Source organism: Sinocyclocheilus rhinocerous, unplaced genomic scaffold (assembly GCF_001515625.1).
Source record: "Sinocyclocheilus rhinocerous isolate Xijiao unplaced genomic scaffold, SAMN03320098_v1.1 scaffold4429, whole genome shotgun sequence".
NCBI classification, from domain to species: Eukaryota; Metazoa; Chordata; class Actinopteri; order Cypriniformes; family Cyprinidae; genus Sinocyclocheilus; species Sinocyclocheilus rhinocerous.
The window spans coordinates 204,510-216,186 of NW_015644004.1; the positions used below are offsets into that span (position 1 = coordinate 204,510).

General features: G+C 39.1%; 1 protein-coding gene across 2 annotated transcripts in view; it reads left to right on the forward strand.

Moving 5' to 3' along the window:
* The first annotated feature begins 4,240 nt into the window (after window positions 1–4,240).
* Window positions 4,241–11,677, forward strand: part of LOC107757741 (gastrula zinc finger protein XlCGF8.2DB-like) — an 11,405-nt gene continuing 3,968 nt past the window's right edge. For both annotated transcript variants that reach the window (XM_016575308.1, XM_016575310.1), the window contains exons 1-2: window positions 4,241–4,298; window positions 5,216–5,357. In XM_016575308.1, the coding sequence (XP_016430794.1) occupies window positions 5,273–5,357 (85 nt within the window). In that variant the 5' untranslated portion in view covers window positions 4,241–4,298; window positions 5,216–5,272. The remainder of the gene's footprint in view (window positions 4,299–5,215; window positions 5,358–11,677) is intronic.

Genomic DNA, 11,677 nt, shown 5'->3' on the forward strand with positions numbered 1-11,677 from the left:
AGACCTCCTTTATCATGTGGATAAGTATCTTGAGTCAATTTCGTTGTTTTTTTTCGAGAAAATAATGGGTTGTCTTAACAGTAACTTCAAAAAGCCCAGGAGAACCCAAGGCAGAACACTGTATTACACCAGTTACCGCTCTTTCACTTTGTTTTGAAACGCTCAAATTGAGTTACAGTACTCTGCCTTTGTTAAGCCATGCGTCAGTATGAAGTTACTGTGCCGACCTGGAGTTAAACGGTATTCTGCCTTTGTTTTACTGTCCATTAAAATCTGCCGGCTTTAAATTACAGTGTAGCTTGTGTTATTACATCTGTCGCCAATTTTTTAGACAAATAAATTAGATCGATCGCAACCAAACTGCTCCATATAACAAAGCACTGTAAACAACAAAGACTAGTTAACTTGGCAACAATAATGAATTAACTTCAAAATAGGAGTAAAAATCAAGTTTAAGCTAATTTTTTTTAATGTACTAAAACATCTAACTGCCAGATTTCCAGTCTCCTACCCATAATTAATTTGTCTGGACAAATAAAAATCCTTAACGTAATTTTTCTCAGTTTTACACTCTAGCGAGTTCAGGTCTTTGGCCTTTGTAGGGCAGTGATGCATAAGGCATGCAAAATGGGAAACACTCAAAAATGAAAATTCTGTCATTAATTAATCACCCTCATGTAGTTCCGAATCTAAGAGTTTTGTTGGTCTTCAGAACACAGATGAAGATCTTTCCTTGTGACTCCAGTGGTTTAACCTCAGTTTTATGAAGCGATATAGAGTGCATTGCTTGCTCAAAAAACATGATTTGCCACTTTATTTACAAAATATGAATCTCCAACACACGATCCCGCAACAGAGAATTTGGTGTGCATTATTAATAAGAAACTCGTTCACTACGATCACTGTGCTGTATTCTGCATTATACAAAGTAATTCAAATGTCACGGAAGGCTGTTTCATGTCTATTTATTCATATCTCTGTTCAACTCAGCACTGTTGTCTTCCAGAGACATAGTCGTAAGAGTTACCAACACGTAAGGAAAATACTGTATGTCTGTAAAGCATTACACATGTTCACATATGGAAGGAGCGCGAGAGCGTTTTCAGTGCTAAACACCGCAATGAGTTTAACAACACTTGCAATGTGAATTACAATTCATATCGAGACTTGAGCGAGTGTTTCAAGTTTATATGGATGCATTTTATATTCTCTTCAATGCCTGTAAATGAAGATATTAAAATGTAAATATTTGTATTGAAATGGTACAGTTGTAATATAAAATAAAATTACTTTTATTAAATACTTCATTTCTGTCAAACGTTTGATTAAGATTAAGCTTACAGTACTTCGGACTGTTTCACGCCCACGCCCACGCCCACCCCCCCAAACCCAAATAGTATGGTGGGTCTTTAGATAGATTATACTTGTCTAGGTGGGTCCTGGTTTGGGAACCCCTGGTTTAGTATACTTGTTGCTGGTTTTGATGCTGTTTGTTTTTGGATGCTTTAATGCTTTTTTGTTGGCTTAGATGTCTGTTGCTTTCTGCCATGAAACTAGAATTTACTTGCATTGGTTTTTGTTTTGCTTTAGACCTGATGCAGCTGAAAGAGGAGAGTCACGAACTGAAGGAAATTGAAGTGACAATTCAGAATGAGAAAGACCAGGATTTCACAATTGGGGGGAAATATTTGAGTTGCTCAAAGACAAAAATGACTTGCTCACAAAAAAGAGCTAAAAAAGCAAAAACTAGACGGCATTTAATCTGCCAACAGTGTGGAACAGGTTTCACTCAAAGAGGAAACCTTAAAGTCCACATGAGAATTCACGATGGAGAGAAGCCTTTCACTTGCCAACAGTGTGGAATAAGTTTCACTCAAAGAGGAAACCTTAAAGTCCACATGCGGATTCACATTGGAGGGGAATCTTTCATCTGTAATCTGTGTGGAAAGAGCTTCACACGAAAAGCAGGTCTTAAGATTCACATGAGAAGTCACTCTGGAGTGAAGCCGTTCACATGTGATCAGTGTGGAAAGAGTTTTAGATATAAAGACGACCTTAATAAACACACGAGGATTCACTTAAGAAAGAGCAGTTTTAAATGTCATCAGTGTGGAAGGAGTTTCACAGACAGCAGTCACCTTAAGAATCATGTAATAACTCACTTCGGACAGAAGCGTTTCATGTGCCTTCATTGTGGAAAGGATTGCAAAAACAACGCAAACCTTGAGGTTCACGTAAGGATTCACACGGGAGAGAAGCCTTTTGTCTGCCCTCAGTGTGGAAGGAGTTTCTCATTTAGAGGAAACCTAAAGATTCACATAAGAGTTCACACTGGAGAGAAGCCTTATACCTGCCCTCAGTGTCCAAAACATTTTATGTATAAAAGAGACCTGAAACGTCATTTGCAAACAATGGTCTGTGCATCGCAAGAAGTTTAGGAAAAGGAGCCATTTCAAAAATCACTTGTGCATTCACTCTGGAGGTGTTTTGGGCCATTATTGTGTTGAAAGAGTGCCCCGTGATGAAGGGCACGGAGTGATGGTAGCATCTTTTCTTTCAGTATTTCAATAAACTTCATCTGTCAATAAAAAATGGAAACCTTTCTTCAATTTTTGATATTAGGCCCAGTATGTTTAGGATCTATGTTAAAATTATGTTTCTTTTCAACCCTTCCAAGCAATGTGAAAGCACAGTTGTTCAGATATATGTCTGTATGAAGCAACATTAGACACTCCAAAAGACTGGAAAGAGCTGCAACAGTGCTGACCTTGGGAGAAGATAAAAAGTTAAAAACTGATCATTTATAATGAACACTGTGATGTTCATTCATTCAATCTATCAATAAATAAATAATACAATTGTCCATTTTGATTTCATGGTGACTTTTTAAAAATGCTACAAGGTCAGATACTTTACAGATATACAGTTATTGACCATGTTTTCACATTTTTTGTAATTGCATTTGATTGCCATGGCTAATTTACAAAGTCAAATAAAGTAAATCAACAAGGATAAAGACAGTCAAAATCATTTTGAATTATTAATAATATTTGTCTGACCACAATAAAAGTTTGCATTTATTTAAAAACATAGTTTCACGTAAATTAAGTACAGTTTTTGCTATAACACTTTTGCATAAAAATCATTTAAAAAACGTCTTGTAACTGAAAAAGACGTTTTAGTCAGTGGTGGACAGTAACGGAGTAGCTTTACTTCGTTACTGTACTTAAGTAAATTTTTCAAGTATCTGTACTTTACTGGAGTAGTTTTATTTTGAGTAACTTTTACTTCACTACATTCCAAAGCATAAGATCGTACTTTTTACTTCACTATATTTCATAAAATTTATCGTTACTCCTTATAATATATCACTTTTATATTGTTTATCAACAGTATACATTTTTATATTGTTTGGATTAACTAGCCGAGTAGACAGATATGAATGTTTATTCATAACCATACTGAAAATAAGTAAATATTGTTAGCTGATGCTAACTGTCTAGCTAACGAGCTTGCTGGTGCTAAATTGAGGTAATTTTTTAAAAATAAAGTCCAAATATTTTTATTCAACCACCTAGATAGATTACATCTGGGGAAAAAGAAAGGATGTGATGTTCAGAACATGGTAACTACAGTAATTATCAAAGTGGGAAGTGATGCCCTCTGGGGGCATTTGGCCAGGGGTGTTTTTACACCACCAAAATCATTATGAAAATCCAATTATATTTTCCTTATTATATTCATTATTTCCTTATTGGTTATTTTGGGAAAATCCCAGGTATTTTGAGCTGTAGGATTATAAAGAAAATATATGCTAATATAAAATTAAATGATAAACGTAGCCTATATAAAACTGCAAAATAAACATTCATCTATCGGTACTTTTTACTTAAGTACATAAAAAATCAAGTACTTTTGTACTTTCACTCAAGTAAAATTGAAAACTGAGTACTTTTACTGGAGTAATATTTTATTATACGGATCTGTACTTTTCCTCAAGTACTTGATTTGTGTACTTCGTCCACCACTGGTTTTAGTCCCCTGGTATAAATTGTTCCTGCAGTCAAACACGAGTGTTTTGTCTTTTAGACGGAAAAGCACATATTAGATGAGCAACTCACTCTTTCATTGGTAGTTCTTTTCAGCACATCACTGGACACCTTTTTGTATGTTAATTTCTATTCATTTTTGTGATTTTGGACAGCACTGTGTGAGCATGACTTTTATTTTGGAGTCGAGACTTGACGTCATAAGGCCGCGCAGCGCTCCTGCTTCTTTTGTGATACGGCTTAAGAAAGGTTTGTGGGTTTTAAGTATTTAAAGGTTGTAACTCGATACAAACTGTTAAGTCAAATACTTAGGTTTTTACTAGAGATGTAAAATTACTAAAATATTATTGAATATAACATAGTAATGCTTTGTCCAACATTAATGAACGTTTGTTTGCAAAGTAGTTATGGGAAGTCCGATTCTTTTCAGCGAGCCGATTCTTTCGGACAGTTAGTTTCAATTTTCCAGTATTGGCTAAATTCGCCCCTCACTCAAGTCCTCGATTCACTCGCGCTCACAGCATCGGTTGTCCGAAAGAAACCGTTCAAAGAAACGCATTCTCAGTATCTCCACCTCGTCGGTTCTCAGTATCGAATGTGTCCGAAAGAAACAGTTCTCGGTGTTTCGTAGCAGTATGTTCGGTATTCACGCATTCTTGGTATCAGCTGTTCGTTCTCATCGGTTCTCTCCGCACGGCAAGTTTCTGTGCTGTTGGAGTTACAGGACTAACATATACTCCGGGATATTGGTTTATTTAGAGTCGGAGGAACTGTCAGGCATGTCTGAAAATGAGTTGCTTTAGTAAATTGTGGATCAGTGCTGACTCCAGACGCGAACTGTTTTGAACAACTCAGTCCAATTTGGTGAACCGGCTCAAAAAAAGAACCGGTTCACGAACCGGGACATGACTAGTGCAAAGCGCATCCACAAGAAAAGGCGCGTTTCATTTTGCTCCCCATATCCTGAATCAGTTTATTGTAAATATTTGTTGTGCTAGTGTTGAGAGTTTTTGTCTAATCATCTCATTTAAAGCTCTTAACTCTCACTCTGACTGACTCCCTTACCAGTGTGCTGACTACTGAACTATAGGGAGCTTATTGAGACGCACCGAGAGATTTAGTTTGTATTTGCTTTTCTTTCTGTTAATTATTCTCATCTTAAACAGGACAAAGTGTCCAAACACAGAAAAACTCCTGGTGAAGCAGCTGAGATCCACTGAAAGATGGCGTTTATTAAAGAGGAGAGTGAAGATGTGAAGATTGAAGAAGCATTCAGAGTCAAACAAGAAGATACTGAGGAACAAACAGGTTGGTTTTCAATCTCAAAGCTGGAGTCAGTCATTTGATCCTTATTAAAATGAATGATATTTTTGAAGAAGAGTCAGTGCCTCACGTGACATTGCTAAAATATCCAAACATGCTGAAATATAGAGAATTAACAGCATGAATTCCATGTTGGTTTATGCTGGTTAGAACTGATAAAGTGCTGGTGACCAGCAATGCTGGATTTCTCCGCAAGGAATATTTGCTTCCTAATAGAAAACAGTCAAAAACATTAATTTCTATCACTTGATAATGCAACAGTATCAACAGAATCTATTTTTCACTCTATATTGCATAAAGAATTGGTAAGTGATTAACTACTCATTTGTAGTCTAAACCCCCCGCCTTGTCTGTTTAATGCGCATGCACTCAGCAGCGCTTGTTCACTCGCGTAAACCTTGCCCACTCCTGACAGCAAAATGAGTATATTTGCATGACTTTCGAACATTTACACATGTAGAATATACCTGTGAATATACCTGTCAGTTATGCACTGAGGAAAACACGTCTCAAATGCATTAAACAGCACAAACATATTCACTGTTCGCCGTGGTGGATCGATTTGATCTATGATCGGCATTAAGGGCTGCTTGAGAATAAACGTACATATCAAATTTTCTTAATTCACTGAACCTGGTCAAATTAGTGAGATTGCGTGAACTTAAATGTCATTTATGGAACCGCTTTAGCCCCTATTGATTTGTTAGGCTATTTCAAGTCAGGTTTTGGATTTTAATCCCAGCTTTTCTTAGCGTCTTTTATGAAACAGGCCTCTGGTCTGTCACGGTTCGGTGCATGCAGACAGACGACAAATACAGTCAGTCACAGGCATCCAGAAGGGTGCGCATGGTAATGCAACACTGTTTGATAACTGCCACAACAGTATACAGAGCAGAAGAAGAGCAGCAAATTCTTAACTTGAACACTAGAAAACAAAGTCCACTAGATAGTGAGAATATGCTGAATTCGTCTCTCACGGTCAAAGGAGTATACTTTGAAAGGCTTGCACACTTAACTTTTTGCAAAATGGAGCTTTGTGCTCACCTAGCCTACCTCTCTCATTCGGCACAAATCCAATTATTCCATAATATTTCCATATTCATATTCATGTATTTGAATGCTAAACTATTATTTATTATGTGAATTATGGGCTTTGTACTTCAGTCGCATTTCAACAATGTGCTGTTACTGACATGTTGTGTGGGCGTGAGATGCCGGCGTGATCACTTGATCGGTTTCCTTATACCAGCATAAACAATTTAAAATACTCCGTAATGGGTAGGATTAAGGGATGTACATTATGGTCATGCAGAATAAGGCATTAATATGTGCTTTATAAGAACAGCCAATATGATGTAATGTGCAAGCAAATAAGGAACTAGTTAAAAGTGAGAATTGGTCCAATACTGAAGTGTTACCAATTAATCTTTGTTAAAACTGTTTTTTTTTAATTAATGTTAATGACATGGTCAGGAGCAAGTATTGATAGGCTGTTGTCACTTTAAGACCTGATGGACAGATCAAATATAATGATACACAGCCGATTTCTTTCTCAGCTGTTTGAATTCACTTAAGACACAACCAACTGTTTTTACAAGAACACTTGTATATGTCCATTCAAGCTCAAGAAAATATCAAAGAGGAATGAATTCTGTATCTACATGCTATTTGAAACTCCCCTCTCTGTGTTTGCGCATTGAGGGTGCGTTCACACTTGTAGTTCGGTTCTCTTGGTTCGTTTGGTCCGGACCAAAAAAAGAAAACGATACATTTGGTCCTGGTCCGCTTAGCGTTCACACTGGCATTTTTGAAATTGAACATGAAGATACCGAACCTAAAGGCATAGTGATACGTTCACAACCTGATTGGTTGGATTGAATGACGTATATTTCGTGACGGAACTCACTGAACACCCCAAACAAAAGCTGTGTTCAACTTAAAGCGGCACCTTGCACAGACCGATCGGTGTATGAAATCAAAGTACCCATTCACTGATTGGTCTGCTCAGCGCCACTTTAAAGGAACACTCCACTATTTTTGAAAATAGGCTCATTTTCCAACTCCCCTAGAGTTAAACAGTTGAGTTTTACCATTTTCGAATTCATTCAGCCGTTCTCCGGGTCTGGCGGTAGCACTTTTAGCTGTAGCTTAGGAACTATACTCTCAATCCGGCGTAATAATCAAGGAACTTTGCTGCCGTACCTCGCTAAGCAGAACGATCAGTGAATGAGTACTTTGATTTCATACACCGATCGGTCTGCGCAAGGCGCCGCTTTAAGTTGAACACAGCTTTTGTTTGGGGTGTTCGGTGAGTTCCGTCACAAAATATACATCATTTAATCCAACCAATCAGGTTGTGAACGTATCCCTATGCCTTTAGGTTCGGTATCTTCATGTTCAATTAAAACAATTCCAGTGTGAACGCTAAGCGGACCAGGACCAAATGTATCGTTTTCTTTTTTTGGTCCGGACCAAACGAACCAAGTGAACCGAACTACAAGTGTGAACGCACCCTCAATGCGCAAACACAGAGAGGGGCGTTTCAAATAGCATGTAGATACAAAATTCATTCCTCTTTGATATTTTCTTCAGCTTGAATGGACATATACACACAAGTCAAAACACCTGTCTCGGCAAGTGTTCTTGTAAAAACCGGAGACCCGGAGATCGGCTGAATGGATTCGAAAACGGTAAAACTCAACTATTTAACTCTAGGGGAGTTGGAAAATGAGCCTATTTTCAAAAATAGTGGAGTGTTCCTTTAAGTCGAACACACCTAATGCCGTCTGCTGGACTAAGAGCGCTCATTGCTGCGTGTACTTATGATTTTATTTTCACCACCTGTGAACTCACGAAGAGCACAAAGGTACTTTACATCCTCGTTGCTCCACATTTGCCCTTTGCTCATGTAGCGAATCAGCTCATGGGGAAATATGAATAATTAATCATAACTAGTTATAATTAATTATAAATATTTAGATCCGCTGTAGATATTTACTTGACCTCTCAGGGTCAACTGTCTGTCAATTCTAAGAACGTTAATTTCCTGGTTAAGGGAAATAACTTTCTTACTGTACAACCAAGTGCTTTGTTGTGGGAAATCTTATTAAAGCCAAAGCAACATTTAGTGTCCTATGCATTGACAACCATATACAGTTAATCCGGAAAGTATTCTCAGTGCCTCACTTTTTCCACATTTTGTTATGTTACAGCCTTATTCCAAAATGGATTAAATTCATTATTTTCCTCACAATTCTGCAAACAATACCCCATAATGACAATGTGAAAGAAGTTTGTTTGAAATCTTTGCAAATTTATTAAAAACGAAAAAAATTCACATGTACATAAGTATTCACAGCCTTTGCTCATTACTTTGTTGAAGCACCTTTGGCACCAATTACAGCCTCAAGTCTTTTTGAGTATGATGCTACAAGCTTGGCACACCTATTTTTGGGCAGTTTCTCCCATTCTTCTTTGCAAGACCCCTCATGCTTCATCAGGTTGGATGGGGAGCATCGGTGCACAACCATTTTCAGATCTCTCCAGAGATGTTCAATCGGCTTTAAATCTGGGCTCTGGTTGGGCCACTCAAGGACATTCACAGAGTTGTCCCGTAGCCACTCCTCTGTTATCTTGGCTGTGTGCTTAGGGTCGTTGTCTTGTTGGAAGATGAACCTTCGCCCCAGTCTGAGGTCCAGAGCGCTCTGGAGCAAGTATGTCTCTGTACATTGCTGCATTCATCTTTCCCTTGATCCTGACTAGTTTCCCAATTCCTACTGCTGAAAAACATCCCCATAGCATGATGCTGCCACCACCATGCTTCACTGTAGGGAAGGTGTTGGCCAGGAAATGAGCGCTGCCTGGTTTCCTCCAGACATGACACTTGCCATTCAGGCCAAAGAGTTCAGTCTTTGTTTCATCAGACCAGAGAATTTTGTTTCTCATGGTCTGGGAGTCCTTCAGGTGACTTTTGGCAAACTCCAGGTGGGTTGTCATGTGCCTTTTACTGAGGAGTGGTTTCCGTCTGGCCACCCTACCATACAGGCCTGATTGGTGGAGTGCTGCAGAGATGGTTGTTCTTCTGGAAAGTTCTCCTCTCTCCACAGAGAAACGCTGGAGCTCTGTCAGAGTGACCATCGGGTTCTTAGTCACCTCTCTTGATAAGGCCCTTCTCCCATGATCACTCAGTTTGGCTGGGCGGCCCGCTCTGTATGGATGATGGAGACCGCGGTGCTCATTAGGACCTTCAATGCTGCAGAAATTTTTCTGTACCCTTCCCCAGATCTGTGCCTCGATACAATCCTGTCTCAGAGGTCTACAGACAATTCCTTGGACTTCATGGCTTGGTTTGTGCTCTGACATGCACTGTTAACTGTGGGACCTTATATAGACTGGTGTGTGCCTTTCCAAATCATGTCCAATCAACTGAATTTACCACAGGTGGACTCCAAGCAAGTTGTAGAAAAATCTCAAGGATGATCAGTTTTTTTTATTTTTAATAAATTTGCAAAGATTTCAAACAAAATATTTCACATTGTCATTATGAGGTATTGTTAGTAGAATCTTAAGGAAAATAATGAATTTAATCCATTTTGGGATAAGGCTGTAACATAAAATGTGGGAAAGGTGAAGTGCTGTGAATACTTTCCGGAAGCACTGTAAACATGCATTGACATCCATAACAACATTTATAATGCTATCTATATATTCAGCTTGCTGCTGTCCTTTCGTCAAATACAGGTTATTTTCACTGTGTATAAAACATAAAGTTCACTTCAAATGATTATTTATTATGCACTACATTAATGACAAGACGATCTAGCTGTTAAAAACGAATAAATCATACTTGTCATAGCAGTAGTTCTCACCTCCACCATGTTTAAAGTTTATGACCCGCCCATCTCAGGAATTTGGGTATCAAAATTATTTCTGAACTTCCCAGTGGTAATCATGTCATCAGAGAGTGGTCATGTGCAATGTTTACCTAGGAAACATTACCTAGGCAACAGCAAGACAACCCCCAAAATAGGGAATGATTTTGCAGGTGGTGGCCATAGACAGTTGTAGACAGTTATTCTTCCTGACTGATTTGTCTTTAGTTTTGTGTTTTGTTAGGGTCCTTGTCACTGTCTGTAGCAGTCCAGCTCCTCCAGGATAGCACATCCATATGTGCTGTCGCAAGGAGGTTTGGTGTGTCTCCCAGCACAGTTTCAAGAGCATGGATGAGATACCGGGAGATAGGCCGTTACACGAGGAGATCTAGACGGGGACGTAGAAGGGCAACAACCCAGCAGCAGGACCGATATCTGTTCCTTTGTGCAAGAAGGAACGGGAGGAGCACTGCTAGAGCCCTACAAAATGATCTCCAACAGGATACTGGTGTGCATGTTTCTGACCAAACTGTCAGGAACAAATTGTCAAAAACAGACTTCATGAGCCGTGGCATGAGGGCCCAACATCCTCTAGTGGGACCTGTGCTCACAGCTCAGCACCGTACAGCTTGTTTGGCATTTGCCAGAGAACACCAGAGCAGGTTCACACTGAGCACATGTGACAGATGTGAAAGAGTCTGGAGATGCATTGGAAACGTTATGCTGCATGCAGCATAGTCGCACAGACCTCCACGTGCTAGCCCATGGTTCCCTTACTGCTGTTAGGTACTTCGATGAAACCCTCAGAGCCATTGTCCAGGGTTCCCACGCTTCTTGAAAGAACTTGACATATGGATTCAAGGCCTAGAAAGTACTTGAAAACAGACATAAGTCCTTGAAAGTGCTTGAATTAAAGTTGAAATAAAGTTTATGGCGCTATTTAAAAAATTCTCCTATATGTTCTGTCAAAGACAACGAAACCGCACTAATGATTGGGGGTGGAAATGGGGTAGCGCGGGAAAAAAACACGTGTGTTGATGCGAAGCCTAGAGCCCTGAGCGGGACAGTTTTCTTAAGCCCGCTCCCGCTGAATTTCCACGCTTATAACACGATGACAGATGACGGAAAGTATCATTTGCACGTGCTTTTGAGTCTTGAGAACTCATTCACTCGCGCGCTCTAATTTTCTGTGTGCCCACAGATCGCGATAAGGAGAGTGACAACTTTTAATCGTTATTAAGGGAGTTTGCAAATGTGATATTGATTTAATACAACAGTTCAATAAACAAGTACTGCCTGATTTTGCTCTATTTCATCAACGAAAATAGTTCCAAATAAAGTAACAGCTCAGCCGCTGCGCGTCTCTAAAAGCAAACACAGCGGTGTTTAATTTATTCAATGAAAGTGCGTTTTTGAACAAATCTAGTGAGTCAG